Source organism: Oreochromis aureus, linkage group 20, assembly GCF_013358895.1.
Source record: "Oreochromis aureus strain Israel breed Guangdong linkage group 20, ZZ_aureus, whole genome shotgun sequence".
In the NCBI taxonomy this organism is placed as follows: Eukaryota; Metazoa; Chordata; class Actinopteri; order Cichliformes; family Cichlidae; genus Oreochromis; species Oreochromis aureus.
Window position 1 is genome coordinate 22940560 of NC_052961.1, and position 17621 is coordinate 22958180.

The 17621-nt window shown below is 38.3% G+C and overlaps 1 protein-coding gene across 2 annotated transcripts in view; it reads left to right on the top strand.

Annotated features, from left to right (window-relative positions):
* cntn3a.1 (contactin 3a, tandem duplicate 1) overlaps nucleotides 1-17621 on the top strand; it is a 77442-nt gene that overhangs the window by 15460 nt on the left and 44361 nt on the right. The window contains exons 3-4 of one of the 2 annotated variants that reach the window (XM_031726420.2): nucleotides 7610-7742; nucleotides 10787-10962. In XM_031726420.2, coding sequence (XP_031582280.1) covers nucleotides 7610-7742; nucleotides 10787-10962 — 309 coding nt within the window. The remainder of the gene's footprint in view (nucleotides 1-7609; nucleotides 7743-10786; nucleotides 10963-17621) is intronic. The other variant, XM_039604682.1, reaches the window with a different exon arrangement.

Below are 17621 nucleotides of genomic sequence, written 5' to 3' on the forward strand. Positions count from 1 at the left end.
AATCAAAGGGGTAGTATACAGCAATCTGGTCATTAGGGGAAAAAAAGACTCGTGTGTCTTGTGTCATTTGCTGTGGATATTCTCTCTGATTATACAGCAGCTTGCCAAAAATGATCATCTATTGATGCAAAATATTAATTTGAACACTTTATTCAAAGCTCTACAAATTTACAAGCATCTGCCTAAAAATAATTGGCAGGAGTACAATCCTAGAAACATCTATCGTTTGCATTGAAGGAGAACAATTTTAGCAAAGCTGGATACAAAAACACATAATCCTATTGAGCTGAATTGGTTTAACCAGCAATCAAATGTTTTTTTTCTCTTCATAATAACTGAGAAATAACATTGGAAGAATCTGCCTTACTTATAAAAGTGGGTGTCTTCACCTTTTAAGAAGTCATATATTTTGACTTTTATTATCACAGCCAAAATGCACAGCCAGAGTAGCTTGGCAAAGCAGTTGTGCCACTGAGGCTTGCACAAGATTTTCTTTAGTTTATATGTTGTGGAAACCTGTAAGAAACCAGTGAAAATAACAGTTATGGATTGTGTTTCAAATTGAGGGACCAGGTTTGAATGAACACATAATTACCTTGGGGCATCTTGAAGTCCTACCTGAAAAAAAGTAACCACAGACAAATACTCTCTGATCAGGAAGTTAGTTGATAAAGTTGGCTAATTTGGGCTTACAGATCATTTTGACATTTCAGCCATGCTAAAATCAGAGTTTTAGCTGTTTATAATAACTGATTGACAGCCAAAGCATGATGTGGTATACAAACACCAAAAATCAGTTTTATTACTTGTTTTTCATAGTTGAGAATAGTAAACTAATGCCCGATACAGGTGTCTTAAATATAATCAGGATTTTGCAGACTGCATAATGATATGTTTACTTTTCAAAGCATATCATTATAAACATATTTATGATTTTTAGCAAAACTGTGCTCCCCTAATTGTGTAACGGGGATCCATTTGCTCTGCTTGCTGCATAGCTCAGCTAAGTAGAAGGGAAAACACTTTTATTAAGAAAATAGGAAAAACACACACACAAACACACACACACACACACACACATTAATGTTGCTTACCTCGTTTATATGCATTTGTTTCATTTGAGGATACTTTATTGGGAGTCTTTGCTGGGATTTTTCCTAAGCTCTTTGTTTCACTGTGCACTTTGACAAGTGTGTAAAGCCCCTTCTCTCGACACAGTTGACAGAAACAAGTAGAGGACGACTGGTGAAATTAAGATAACAATACTGATTGCTGCAAGTGCTGTAAATGCTGCTCTTTACTGCATTTAGCGACAAATGACAAGCGCAAAACTGATCTGATACAAAAATTAAACAACAGCCAGTGTGTTTGCAGTTGCCATTTTATTTGCCAATAGGATAGTGGCAGTCAACAAAACGCTCACCTAATGAAAATGTTTGGCTGAAATATGGATTCCTATTCCCAACAAAACTGTTTTAGTGTAGATTTGGTTCTGTAAGATTTTTCAAGATAAACCTGAATTTTGTTTTATCTGTTACAGCCAGCTATTACGATAAATTGAAAACATGTTTTAAAACACACATTTTACTGACACCAAATGTCTCAGTGATGCAAGTGAAAATGAAACTTTTAGCTAGCAGTCTAATATAAAGTAATGGAACATCTTTCACTTTCCTTTGTACCCTCATGTATGAATCTAAGACGTGAGTGGAGTTTCAAATATTGACTCACTCACTGATTCATCAGTACATGGCAAAGCCTTTAGGAATCCTCAAGCAACTCTTAGAGTGTCTTTGAAGTTTTGTATAGGGATATGTGAAGATGTGGACTGTTCCTCCCTGTGAATATTCCTCCCATCACTAATATTTTTTGCTTCGTCCACAAATAAAGAATAATAAATAACGATTTTGAGAATCCATCCATCCATTCGTTTTCAAGTCACAGTAGCAAGAGACTTAACAGGATATTCAAAGAATCCCCCAAACACCCATTTCTAGCTTTGTTTCAGGAACCCTAAATGTTCTGTGGGTGATACCCTGGGGTCTTCTCCCAGCTGGAAGTGCTCAGCAAGCCTCCAAAGGAAAGTACCCTATCCTAATCAGCTTCCTGTACTACCTGAAAAAAAGCAGTCTTTACTGCAAACTCCCTCTGGAAGGCTGATACCCGCAACCCTATGGAATAAAATCAGTTTGAACCCAAAGGTCATGACCTTAGGTCAGTATTTGAACATAAAAGCGTTCCTTGGCCCAGGAGCCTGTTTAATACTTGAAGTCAGAGCATATCCTTAGTCACCATCATGAAGAGAGAGAAGTTAAAAACCAGACAGTCTGTCATCCATTGGAAATGTGCTTGACATTGTACCACTTTGGTTACACAAGGAGTGGGGTCATATCAGTGTCAGCAATACCTCATGCCACTCACAAGTTTCCCAGGGTGGATATAGTTGTAGTACTCCTCACAAAACTTCCCACAGTGGAAAAGAGCCCACTGTTCCATGGCCGCTGCTTCTCCTGAGCCCACAGCTTGACAGTCAGTTGCAGCACCCAGGAATAAAACTTTAGTGAGGCTAAGCTGTATGACTCCCTGATAACTGGATCACATAAACCCCTCCTTCTTTTTAGATACATCTTATAAATACATTACCAGTAATATATATCTGTGATGGAATAAACACAGTAGCCTGGAGAACTGCTGTGAGCATCCATTGACTTTACTTTTTGTGTCACAGCATGTCAGCATTCCTGTGCATGACACCTTATGTTTGTTACCTTGTGTAGCAGCAAAGATGCAATTGCAATTATTTTCTTAAATTACCATCAAATTAGTTTTTATTCAAAAGAATGAATGAAAAATGATTGTTTTCCCCAGTCATTTATTTTCAGGGTTTTTCTTGTCATAACTGACTCATATAGCGTAGTTTAATTAGAGTGTGTGCAATCATGAACAAGACAAATACAATATTTTACACAGATTTCACACTGTATTATCACTGTTTATGAGGTTTTTAGTCTGCTGAGAAAGAAAGAAATCTATAATACATTGTCGAAAATTAAAACCAAAAATGGTCAGGCATTCATGGCTGTGGTTAAAAACATCATTCTACACATTATAATAAATATCCCTATTACTATATCTTGACATCTGATGGGTGACAAATGACCTTCGTACTCATGCACAGGAGGAAACTTGATGAAACTCGATGAAAATATCCTTCTCAAAAGCAATATATACCTGTCTTTATGTAGACATTCAATATACAACACAGAACAACGAAGAAATAACTTTAATTTGTTACTCCCACATATGGATTGGACCTAATCAATTCTGTTTCCCCAGTGTACACAGCTCTGGAAACCCTTGGTGCAATTGGTGTTATTGCATTTGAGATGCAGTAGCTTTGATTTGCAAGAACATGTGGTGACATGGTTGGATATTGGTTGGAACATTCATGTCACATTTCTCTTACAAAGACAATGTAAGTGAAAATGCAATTAACTTAATTAACAAGGCTGCAGTACAGCACAGCACAGCACACCCCAGCTGATAGTCAGCAGTATTGCACATTTTTTTATTAGCTCTCCTAACTCCTGTGTTTCTTTTTATGTATTTGCAGTATTTCTCTGTAAGTGTGTAGCACTTGAATCACAAGACTGTGTTAATTTTCCCTCTCCTTTCTAGTAAATTTTCTAATTATTTTATTCTTTATAGTTCAATGTTTCTGTTTTTCATGAATTAAAAAAAAGACTACCACATTTTTCAAGCCTTTGAATAAGATTTGATCAAACTCATACTGTGCTTGAAATAGCCCGAACCAAACTGAGTAGCATTTGCTGTTCCTAAATGAGAGACCTTAAAGATGTACCTTATCGGCCTGGACAGCGGGGAAGATGCCTTAAAAAGCAAGATTGGCTTTTTTTTTTTTTTATTTGATGCATAAAACCCTGAGCTGAAACTAATGGATTTGGGGCCTCACAAACGGCCGATACCTCCCCCACAGCTGACTCCCCATATGCCTATTTATTCATGCTGAGGTAAGCTGGAGGAATTCATTTGCTGTCAGCTAGTATTGAATTTGAGATTAGTTTTTATTTCAGCCTCTAAAACAGCTCTCTCTGCCTTCCACTTTTGCTCCGATGCTGAGTCTTGTGTTGTCTGAGGAGTCTTAGAAAACATGCGCGTATCACCATCTGGCAGCAGGTGACAGATATGAGCAAAGCCGGCTTATTTCATAATGACCTCCATCTTTATCCTGCGGCATTCGCCAGCCAACTTCCTGTTAGGATTCTGGATCACTGCGCTTCTCTGATAGAGAACTTTTATCATTTTACTTTCTGTATTTTATGGGTCTTGGTGTTGGACCTGCTATCAGATTTTGACAGTCTGGTTTTAGCATGACTTTGACTTTTTTTTATGTCTTACAAGGCATCAACCAGAGTGTCAGTGTTGATTTTAAATTGAAAACTTTCTGTTGTCCAGATGTCTTAGCAATATGCATCTGTTCTCTTTTTAGGAGTGAGTATAACTCCAAAATAAAGCCTTCCTGGGAAGAAACGAAATTTCTCGCTGATTTCTTGGGCCTGTGGATTTCAGACTGGTGTAGCGTGTAGAACCTTAATGTTCGATTACCAGAAAGCAAGCTTGACAGTCATTCTGCATTCCCTACCGCATCTTACTTTCATTCCCGTTAGGGCAACGAAAGAGTTTCAGAGAGTTTGCATCAGTTTGAACTGAGCCCCCTAGGCACAGCCCCAGGAACTCAATCCCTTCTCATTATTCTTATTCGCCCTTTTAATAACAGTTGCCATGGTGCTGGCAACGATCAGGTAAGTTTAGCACCATAACCAAGCATACAGTACTGTGCAAAAGTCTGGACGCACCCTCCAATTCTTTGTATTTTAGTCCCAAGGAGCCAGACCTTCTTTCAGCTTTTAAACTGGTGTTAAACAAGTTCTCTGGCCTCTGGCACACAACTCAATTTATGAATCAATGCTATGTCCACACATAACAGACAACTGAGCAAAGAATATTTTTTAAATAGTATCTTTAGCAACTTTAATACTAGCAGCTTGCCACAAAAACAGTTGAATATATAAAAAATGCCAAAGATAACACAGTTTGACAGACATAAAATATTTTTTTTACATCAACAAGGTGATTTTCAAAGAGCTATTGGTTGAAATTTTGTCATATCTCAGCATGGTGTGCAAAGTGTAAAAAATGAGGAAACTGGATAAGTGGAGGACAGAAAAAGAAGTGGCATACTTAAAAAAACAGGACAAAAAATTCTGCGCCGTCGGTTGATCCATCTACTGTTCACTGAAGCAGAAAGGGTCTCAGTGGAAAGGCGGCTGTCGAGAGGCGATTCTTAAGGAAGGGAAACCAGGAGAAAAAGGTGAGATATTACATGAGAACTAAACTGAAAATCAGTCGCAACAGTTTGATTGATTTATGAATGAAATTTGAAAATTTTGGTTCAAATCGTTGTCAACATGTATGGAGGAGGTGAGTAGAGAGAGAGGTAGGACAGTAAGTGCCTGCAGCCATCTGTGAAACATGGTGGAGGCTCTGTTATGATATGGGGCTGCATTTCAGCCAGTGTTGTTGAGGATCTTGTCATAATTGATGGGATTAGGAAAAAAGTGTCAACACAATGCCAGTGGAGTAAAAGCGGACTTGGATAGAAAAACATGCAAAAGAACACTGGGCTGGCCTCCCCAGAGCCTAGACCTCATCATTATTGAAACAGTATAGGATCATCGTGACTGAGAAGAGAACAAAAAGCATCCAAAGAAGAAGAAATATTCCTGAAGACTGTTTATGCAAGTTACAAGAAAGTTTGCTTAAGAGATTTCAGGGTGTGTTTAAAAATGCGGTTGGCTTTCAAGCTTGTAAAAATTGTACAAACACTGTTTTTCCCTTATATATTGTATTTCCAAGGATGTTTGCACATGCTTTAATAAATTACTTCACCCATTTCCCATTTTCCTTGCAAATTCAAAGAAATGTGAGGTGGCTTAAGACATATGTTGAAGATAAATGTTTATCTAACTGAAATCAGAATCATACTACTTTATTAATCCCTAAGGAAATTATGTGGTTACGATTGCTACAAGACAATACAAACAGTAACAGACTGAAGTAAATTAAATAATAAAACATATTACAAAGTTACACAATATAAGAAATAGCTCTAATATATACAAATAGCACAATTATAAACATTCAGAATATTACAGATATTAAATATGTGTGATTGACATTTTACTGTAAACCGTTAAACTTTATTATCCTTTATAGTTACTTTAATAAGGCGAATGATTCATCTCGTGTTTGTCTTCCTTTCAAGTTCCCGTGCAATTTTGTTTTAATAAAGGCTGCACAATAAGGATCTTCTAGTAATCATTCATCTCTCCTTTCTGCTTTGAGGGACATGCTACATGTAACAAAGATTATAATTAGACAGCCTTTTATTCTGTGTAACTTTCTTGAAGGGTTATGCTTGCAGAAAGGAACAATGAGGTCCCTTGTCAAACATCTCCACCCTTTCACAGAGTTATTTTGAGTCTTGAGTACTCCCAGGACTCCAGAGACGCGAGGATGATACCTGTCTCTCATACAGATTAGTTACCCTAATGATGAAATATTCCTACTTCTGTGCCATTACTGAAATGCAAATGCTTTGTGGTAAACACAAAGGAATTCCCCTTCCACCTTAAAAAGAAATGTTTATTGTAATGAAGCACTGACTACCACAGGAATCACTCTTATGCTTTTGATGAATAACATGTAATCTCTGCCGTACCTTAGTAATTAACCAGGAAGCGAATGTCACACATGCTCCTGTCCTTGTTGTCTGTGTTTTTTGTTCTTGTATTTAATTTGTTTTTTGATCAGAGACACTGAATCAAGGTTCTCTATTATCACTCCAGGAATTTGAATATAATATTGTAATTAATATATTTGTATTGAGTGTTTCTTCCATGTAAAACAACACATAAAGAATGATTATTGTAAGAATTATCCACCATCAATGCACTGGATTAGTGCACAAATACTTTAAAGTGTAATTCGAGGTGATTTTTAACAGCACACTCACACCCTCAAATATTTCCTCCCTCTCAACTTTGGAAATCAGAGAGTCTTTTTACTTTAAGTCACGAGGGTAACAATTTGACGTGTCAAATGAGAGGGGAAGATTCAAATTAAGTGTTTGTTATGGCATTTTATTTCAGATCTTTTATTGGCTGACATCCCCTGGGAATGCTGCGATAGGTTTGAAGGATTTAAATTAAATTTTGCAGAAGTGTGGTGGCAGTGTGGTTTGCTTTTGACAAGTCTGTACCTTCAGATGTTTGCATTAAAGTTTTATGAAGGTTACCAGCTGATTATGCAGTACCGCAGGGATCAAGCAAGTTCTACTCACATGATCGAAAGATCCATGCAAGAAATGCGTACTGTTTATGCTTCTCCTGCGCAGAATTTTCCTCCCTCGCTCCCTTGCTAGGACTTCAATATCTGCTTGCTTGCAGAAAAAAGAAGAACTGTGCAAAGTGGTTTTCAGTTTAGCAGGACATCAAAGCTGATCTAGTTTTGTTGGTTCTTCACCCAGGAAGCGGAGTCCTGCTGAGGCCCATGTTCACCAAACAACCTGGCAGTGTGGTGTTTCCCATTCGTTCTGGCGAAAGTCGCAGAGAGGTGGTGTTTAGCTGTGAGGCCCAGGGACACCCACCTCCTTTTTACAGGTAACAGCTGCAGACATGGCTTTATGCATGCTTCCCAAGTAATATTCCAGAGACGGAAAAGGTAGCCAGAAATTTTCTTAAAAACTGTACAGTATGGACATTTTTTATTTTTATAAACTGGGGATGTGACCACTGTGACTGACAGCCAGTACAGGCTGATTACAGTTTCTTAAGCTTCATCTCCCCTAATTCCAGTAAATTCCAGTAACTGAGTTGGACCGCTTGTATTTTTGTGCTGTTTGTGCCTGTTGGAGCCTTTTTAATAGAATCTAATAGAAAAACAATTTCTGTGTTCCACTTTGGGTAAGTGAAATTCTATTAATCTGTTACTCAGCCCTAATTAAGAGGTATATGTGTCCTTGCATCACAGTCATACAGTTCATGAATGCAGCTTGTTAACCAAGCACACGAGCGTTGGCTGCTCTATTCTGTCATTCAAATAGCTCACTTCAAAAGCAACATGGCATGTGCATAACATTACCAATAAGGCTTATTTTAATCTATGATACAAAATGTTTACAAAACCCCAGTTTATCCTGGATTTATTGCTTTACTAAAACTGATTTTATGGCTCATTCTTTGAAAATTATTATTATTAGTTAACTGCCCTTAGTTGCAGATGTTTTGTATATTTGCACTGAGGTGGTTGTAGCTCAGGAAGTAGTCCAGGCCATCTACTTAAGATAGATTCTACAATCTACGGAAGGTTTGTGGTTCTATTCTGCATACCAAATATCTCAGGGCAAGATACTAACTCTAGCTTGGTCTCCGTCGCATCCACTGGTGTATGAATGTGTGTGAATGTTAGATAGAAAACACTTGAGCATAGAAAAAGTGCTTGTATGAATGAGTGAATAAGGCATGTTGTGTAAAGCACTTTGAGAGCTTCAGGAAAGTAGGAAAGCACTATATTAGAAACAGTCCATCTACCATTTACTGACAGCTTGACGTTGATCTATACAGTTCAGTGAAAGAGCTTCCTGTTGTTGCTACCCCTGACCAGTGAAAAGATCAAGAGAGTCTTGCACCACCTCTCTGTTGTCATGGTTGAGACTGGGTGATAGAGCGACACATTAATGGAGTTTCTTTCACACAATAGGAATAATATGACAGAAACTGTCTTTCTGCTCTAGGCTTTCTTTACAGTCCCACTGGTAAAGATGCACAGACACTGCCACGGGGCATCTGATCTGAGGTTATCACTATGATAAACATGATGCAAATCATTTGATAGACTGAGGTGCAGTAAACAGTTGCTGCAGGTTGTCCTTGTTCAGTACACATACCCTGTGTAGCTGAGAAGTCCCAGTGCTAAAAAACAGATTAATGCACAGTTCTAAAATGTTGACAAATTAAAATAAATGAGAAGCAATGATTTACTTTAAAGTGCATCAAGCGCATAAGCTATTAATTTATAATCTATCAAATGGGGCTACATAGCTGTTTTCTGGCAGGGTAATTAAATACAAATCGCAAAAACCAAGCATTTAATGTGTAATAGCTCAAAACGATCCCTCATACATAAGCATATGCGGGCGTTAATGTAGCTTGAAGATCCTTGGTGTTATGCCTAATGGATACAAATTGAAATGAATGTACAAGATGTTACCACTTGGATCGGCTGGAATACTTAATAAGCAATTGGTCACTTTAGTTTTTAAACGAAAACTCGTTTACGAGTTCAGATCTGCAAATTGTTCTGCCCTTCTTAGTTTAAGTTCTGAGAGCACGCCTGGATTCACATAAAATCAAATTTTGTTTTAATTAGTTCTTTAATTATAGCAGGTGCCACCAACTGTGGCAGTTGGTACACCACATCAGTAACTGATTTCCAGATTGATGACAAGCTGCTGTGATGTCTCTTTTGATGATGGGGCTGATATTTAGACAGACATCGGGGCATTGTTACGGCCTGTTATTGTCTTTTTAACAAAGGTCGTGTGCCAGCTAGCGGTGGTTTTGATTTAGCGTGAGGTTCAACAAGATGCCACATGTTGAAAGTTTGTTTCGAGGTATCGAGGACAAATTAATTTGTCTATAACTACCAAGCTATCACGATGCCACGTGGCCCCTAAATTTGTGTCATCTGAACTTCTGTTCCAGCTGCAAAACAAATCATTTAATCAGTCCAGCCAACATATCTGCTGGTGAACGCCGCACTGCTGCATATGTCCCCGTTCCCTCGCTCCTTCAGTGGTGTCCCTGTCTCTGTTTGCCTTAATCTTTAACACTGTCCATAGCAAGAAAGTCTGAAATAGAAACCTCAAACTTCCTTCTTTCCAAGAGCTGTGATCATCTAATCAAATCTGCAATTCTGCATTATTAGAATTTTTTAATACCTATTTTTCTCAGTTATTCTCCTTACTCTAAGTGCCCTGTGTACACTAGCATTGGCTGACTATAAGGCAAAAACCATCATCATCAACTCTTAAACTGACCACATTTATCTAAATGTGAAAGTAGCTATGAAACAGAGTGGAACAATTTCATCCTTTGGCTCTGTTTTTTTGCAAAACATCGATTGTAAAACATTTAGGGGATACTCTTAATGGAAACTTAACCTTGAAGTCTTTCCAATCATTGAGGAGGTTATGGTCATGTGATGCATCATTAACTCGACAGGTTTCTTAGTACATAAACCTTAATTATGCAAATAACCTTAAGTCGCCCAAAGATTTTAAATATTGAAAGTTGATCATGTTCCTTGTGCAATAAATGGAATAGAAAAAAATGATCATGAAGCATTTGAACTGAAAGACATCAATAGAAATAAACAGCTGTTTGAAATAACTGTTGATGATTGCTTCTCATTTAAGTATATTTATTCACGTTTCCTGCAGCACACATCAGTCACTGTCATTTCTTTTAATATTTATTTAATCCAGTATGAATTAAATGGATGCATATGGCTTTGTTTCTGAATCCCTAACAGTCTGTGACTTTATCATAATTTATCATCAGACACTCTTCTTATGTGCGTGACATTATTATGCGGATGAAATTATTTTACAAAGGGTTTTGTGATGCGTCGCTTGCATTCACAGGTGGAAGCTAAACGACTCTTTCATCACACCCAGACCGGGGTCTCGTTACTCTCTCATGGGAGGAAACTTACACATCGCACATCTTAATAAAGAGGAGGACGTCGGCATCTACCAGTGCATGGCATCGAACTCTTTCGGCACCATCGTGAGCAGAGAGGCCAGCCTTCATGTTGCATGTAAGTTTATTCGTCTTTTTTGGTCCAGATTTGCCAGTCGTTTCACTCGGTGGAGGTTGAATCTGAAGACTACAATTTTGAAAATGAAAATGGAAATAAAGCTTTCGAGCCCATTCCTCATCTCTTCTTGGGCTTAGCTGCTCAAGGTTCTATCTCTGGCTCTGGATTCTACCCAAAAAGCTGAATCTGGCAATCAGGATTTGCTGTGAGTAATGTAGGTGCTATTTTCACAGTTAATAAGAGAATGTAGAATTGAAAAAGGTAATTTAGCCGGTCCTGCTTGTTGATCCTATAACACTCTTGTGAGTATGGCATATATACTGTGAGTAGAAGTGCACTCCTCGGTAGAGTACTTTTATAAGAAAGCTGCAGGATACCAGGTGCAACTTTGCCATGGTTACATCTTTATTTGTCATGCGTCCGACAAAGCCTTTAATTCAACATTTGTCAACAGTTTATATTCTTTTGTCTTTTATTGTTTCTCTTCTGTTGTCTTCAGGTCACTCAGATTTGACTTCACTTCATTTGAGTTTAGTTCCGTCTATTCTGCCTTAGAAAAGTAAAAGCTTCATTGAACATCAGACACTGGGGTTCACTGAAAAGTGTAATGCCCCAGTAGAGTTCTCTGGAAATTGTTTGTTGGCAGACCTAAGCTTCTTTAACAAAAACAACCAGCAACAAGAGACAGCAGGCTGATAATGTTGAAATTATTAATAGAAAACCCAAATGAATGGGCTATTTTTTTATGTCCTTTCATGATTGAATCCTTTGACCCTGATTAAAGCTCCAGTGTTAGCGTTTACTCTGCTAAATGTTTCTAAACTTCTCACACTTCTGTGATGAAGACTGCAATGGCGTTGTGAGCCTTGACAGATCCCTTATAGCTGATGCTTTATGGCTTTCATCCATCACATTTTATAAGACCACAGTCTAAGGCATCTCTCGTGGCAAGGTGAACTTGAGTCCTCCACTCTTGATGGGCAGCCCATATCAAATGACAACCCTGATATCTGGGAACAGATGGTGCGGCTAGATTGAATTCTGATGTCTGTTTCTCTGCCACAGTAGACACAGTGATGATCCTTGGCGGGAGAGCACCAGAGATATTCATCTTGCAACTATTTGGCAATTCTTTGTCGCAAAGCAGCATTAAATCTTCAGCATATAGAGCAAATCTGTGTGCTGAGTTGCCAGCGGGCTGTTGATCATATTCACATTTCCTATCAATTTTTGGGGACAGGCTTGAACTGTATGTCATTGTTATTGGTCTCATCCATCGCCCGGGCCTGACCTGAGACCTGCTGCTTTTGTCAACGGATGAGGACAAGCATCAGTGGTGATGTGTCGTACATCTTATTTATTGCTCTTGGTTTAACTTAATTAAGTGTGCTGTGTGATTGAGTGGGTTTCAGGTCAAGGGAATCATTCACAGAGGAGCAGTCTGTTATGAAAGTCAGCATCATGTCATTTGTAACAGACTGTGACTCAGAATAGCTGAAAATGCTTTCTCAGAAATCAAGGGGATTGCACTCCTTCCTCTAATAACTTTAGCAGACAAAGACCAGGTAATGGCGTGAACAGGGTGAATATAAAGATAAACGTTGCACACAGAGCTTTAAGGCACTGCTGCTGAAAACAAATCCAGAACAGCGACGGCAGAGTTCTCATAATTGAATATTTTGCTCTCTTTAACAATGCAATCAGTCTTTGTTGTTGGTGAACAAGATTAAAGTCTTAGATTTGCACCATCTAATGGTTCTAATATCATCAAATTTGTATTTCATGGAAGTTTATTGCATATATAATAATTGAGCTGGCCTACATTTTTAATCCTTTGAAAGATGGATGATGTAACAGTTTCTGTTACCATCTGGTAGGGGCTTAAATCTCTAAAAGTAGAAAAGGGTCCTGATCCTGTTGACAATACACAGTTACACGTTTAAAAGGTTCTGCTTGCCTGCTGGGAGTGCTGGAAGGAATAATTTAGTTGGTGATCGAGCCAGATTAAGTTTCTTAATCCCCAAGGGATGTTTTTTTTTATGTAAGTGAAAGGATTTCCACTGATGCAAGATGCAACGTTATATAACAGATTGCAAGGCCTGCAAACGAGGCAAAGTATATTGAATGTGTGTCCTGAAGACGGAACATGGTACTGCCTGGATTCTTTGCTGCTTATAGAGCCACAAGGGTAACACAGTGTTTAATGAAGGGTGAAATAGCTGTATTTATGACCGCAATCTAGGATGTATTTCCCTTGTATCTCGGTGCCCGTGATTTCTGAGCAGATTCACGTCTGTAATTGCATAGGACATGATTATTTTAATGCCTCCTTGATGGAGATAACCCTGACCGGAGTTGTCTTTAGGTTGTCCGTCAGGGCAATATCTTTTGAGTCTTTCGGGGAATTTCTTCAAGTTTTATCATAAAGTTTAATTTGTACTCAAGTATGAAGTTCCTAGATTTTGTGGCCAAAGCTCAAGGTCTCTGTGACCCCACTTTATCCTATTCCTAGGAGCACTTGCAGCGAATTTCATCACATCTGTGACAGATGTTTCCTTAAACTCAAGCATGAATTGATTAGAATGCGGTTCTCAGAGATCAAGGTGTCTGTCAAGTTATTTAAGTATGTGCAGCTTCCTCGCTTGAAATAGACTGATGTGTTTACCCGAAGGTCACCTTCCCCGTGCTTATACGAACCAGCAATCTCACACATACAATCACTAAGCCTAAATAATGGAGCAACATGTAAATGGCAGCCCACCTGTGGCATAAAGGTAATGCTACATAAGCTAGCGGCGCAGTGATTTTGAGCAGTCTTCTCAAACAGTCTTAGTTAACAATGACTTTTCTTACCAGCTATCTCCCTGGGCTTTGCACCATTTCTGCACCATTCTGTGCAGCAGTAACACCTTATCTTAGCAGTGTAAATCTTAGCAATTTATTGATGCTGTTAGGGCTGGGCTATATCATACCGTTCACGGTAATACCGGTGTAATTTTGGGCAACGATAGGAAAATGAAATATCGCGATAGAATATGGGTAAAACGCGCATGCGCAGTGCCTTTGTTTACATATGCACATGGCGGCGACGCAGAATGAGAAGAGCGAAAGTGGATCGTTAAATGAAACGGATGAACCAGAACTGGTTTGTAAAAATGCTGCAACTTCAGTGGTGTGGAAGTGGTTTAGCTTTCGTCCGTCAGATACACAACAAAGCACTGTTTTTGGTAGCGCATGCTAGCGGGGCGTCGTTATTACCGTGTTGTTTGGAAAATACGGCACACTTAAAATCAATCCTTTGATTTTTCTGAAAATCGACAGTGCCCCTTATAATCCCGTGTGCCTTATGTATGAATTCTGGTTGTGTTTACTGACCTCGAAACGATTTTATGTGGTACACGGCGCTCGAAAATCTGTCACATGTTTCAGTACGACTTTGCTAAGCTACGAAGCTGAACCGCTTGATGGATTGTCAGAGCATTACGGCTATCGTAGGCAGGAGCCTCGCGGAGTGATACGTACTGTGCTTCAACATAATATTACCGTATTGTGTGTGTATAACCTCTTTTTAAGTTTTGTGGATATTATACATGGTTATGCTGAGGATGTGTCGGCCAATTTCCACTGGAAATGCCTTTTGGTTAAACTGTCAGCAAGGAATTTGCATTTGCACTGTTAAATTTTTATATAACTTTAATGCACATAAAAAATAGCTGCTTGTTTAAGTGAAAATACATTGATGAGGTTCTTTGCACTAATAAAGTTGTGGAGTTGTAAAGTATTTTGTCTAGTATCAATTATATCGTCAGTTATATCGTTATCGCAAATTTTCAAATGTATATCGTGATAAATATTTTTGGTCATATCGCCCTGCTCTAGATGCTGTATAGCTCCCCTTTTTATGGTCTGGGCACGAAGCAGACTTTCGCTTCCACCTGGCTTGCTTTCTTGTTTGACCTTAAAAAATAGCCGCCAAGAATGAATTTTCTAATTACTTTTTCACACAGACATGTAATTGAATATGTCGATGGAGTGAGTAGCCTTAATAGTTCAATGTCACTGTGACATCATACTGTTCTGCAAAAACAAAACTGTGACCGTAATTTCATATTTATGAGGCAGCTAGTTACACATACACTACATGTTTTTCCTGCCGGTATAACTGGAAAGACATGGAACAGTTTCATACTTTCTCGCAGTCTTTTCTTTGTGCTGCTGCTTTTCCAAAAAAAGTGAGGACTTGACATTTTACACAGCCTCACAGCTTCTCTGAGCTTCTAAGATTTCTGTGTCATTCCTCTTATTTCCATCAGCTCTGTGGCTTGTTCACTGCTTTTGACAAGGGTGAAAATTAAGACTTTCTTTTTTTTTTCTTTTTTTCTGTTTTTTTTGCAGAAGAAAGGCCATGTGCACTTAACAGTTGTACTTGTCAAGAGACACCAGCGGTGAGAAATAGGCTCCTTTGATGTTTATCACTCCTTAAATGTCACGCATCACACGCTGTTAGGGTTTTACTCAATGATTCTTCTCTGAGAACAGAGATTGGAGGGGAGGCAAGAAAAGACGCAGACAAAATGAGAGAAGATGACGGTTTCACAGTAATGGTCATCGCAGTTTTTTATATATTTGGTTTCCTCATTGGTAACTTGCAATTCATCATCTGCAAGATAGTTGAACACTTATTATTTAGCAACTAGATAGAAAGAATTTATACTGATGAATAATCCGTCTTTCTACAGTTGAAATCATTTTTTAGCCGCTCTGTTTTTTTATTCTTCAACATAAAATCATACAGTATAAAACTTTTTACTGTAGTGTGAAGCTGTAATTACATAGCTTATTATTTATTGCATCAAAAACAACGAAATGTCAATGGCAGTGCTGAAAAGTAAATAAATGGGCTGAGAAATGGCAACACAGTATAATATTTTTATAGCTTGACATCAAACTTATTACCTGGCTAGACTCATACATGGTAGTGATGCCAAACTCCATTAAATGTACTAATCTGCAACTTTAACCAGGAAATCCTAATCCGCCCTTTTTCAATCTTTTCATCAACAGTAACAAGATAAAAAAAAAACCAGAGTCATGTTAGCAAGGCACATCATTATGTTATGCCTTTGCATCACACATACTGTTTTGTTAGCTAATAGGATTTAATCCTACCTCGACATTTCATCTTAGTCTTCCAGCAGTTTAAAGATGCTCTTTCTTGTCAAAATGCAAAATGGGTGACACATTTGTTGTCAGCATCACATGTGACATTTGTTACTGCAATCCTAAATCCAAATAGTGTGAGGTGGTAGGTGCAATTTCTCTGACAATAAAAACTCTGTTATGCCTTTTGTCTAATGGCTGGGAAAAAAATGGAGTTGCAGTTCTGACAGAGTAGTTTCACTTTTTAGTTTCTCTACAATTTCCTCTTGTTCATTACAATGGGTCACATTGAAAGAGTTAGCCCAAAAATGCAAATTCATATCCAATTTCATGGATCTGAAAACACTCCAAATAGCCTGAACCCTGCCATGGAGAAGCACAAGGAGGTGCAGTGTGATGGGCTTGATAAGATGATGCACGTGGTGCCGAACAGCTTGGGTTGTCAGGCATTGTTGGCTTTTAGTGCGTCTAGCTCATTTATGCCCCGCTATACACCAAAGGAATACTGATCAGGACAGACTCACTCCCAGTGTGAGTTGAGCACCTATGTTTTTTTTCCTAATGTATGAGCCCAGAAGTTTTTGAAATATAGTATTATAAATAAATAGAATATATTTATATATCCACCTACAGCACAAACGCATACTTGCAACAGTTACAGCCTTGCAACTATTTTCTTAACAATGTAAAATGCATTAAGTAGTTCTTTTTTTAGCTTTGTGCAGCCGCTAAATTAAATCACAGTTAGATTGACAAGAAAGGCGACACGCTAATGCGTTTCGAACATTTCACATCTTCTTTCAGACATAGAAATTTAAACCTCTTTACAAAGGAGAAAGATTTTTGTACCTACATTTTATAGTGATCGGGGCATTACCATAAAATGTAATTTTTAATTTTCATCATTACTTTTAGAGAATTTAGGGGAAAAAAAGGTCCTAAAGGGACATTATTACTTGCTGTGCTCTAATAAAGCCCTACTACAAGGGAGAATAAAGATTTTGAAAAGTTGTATTGTAGGAACTATAAGGAAAACGGCTCATTTTGTTTAATATCATTGCAAGTCCACAGGGTGTTATAATTTTTATAATTATAATATTTCTTATCTTTAATAATGTGTGATTCCTCACACTATTAAATCAAATCATTCAAAATATTTGCAAATTAAGCTGCTGTGATACACTGTCCAGTCCAGCAGGTAGTGGCTCTGGCAGGGCATCCAACATCCATTAATTGTACCTTTATCCTCTGAATGGTTAGCTGGAGCATATCCCAGCTGACAATGGATGAAAGGCAGGGTGAAGTCAATTGCACAAAGACAGACTCACACCTCTGGCCTAAATAGAGCCTAACCTTCTGAGCATGTCTGGAAGAATCAACACCCAGAAACACAGGGTACGTGAGTACGTGCAAACGGCACACATAGAGCAGGTTTAAAGCTCCTGCTCCTGCTGTGAGGCTATCAGAGCAGGTCTAGCTTTAAATGTCATCAGATAGTT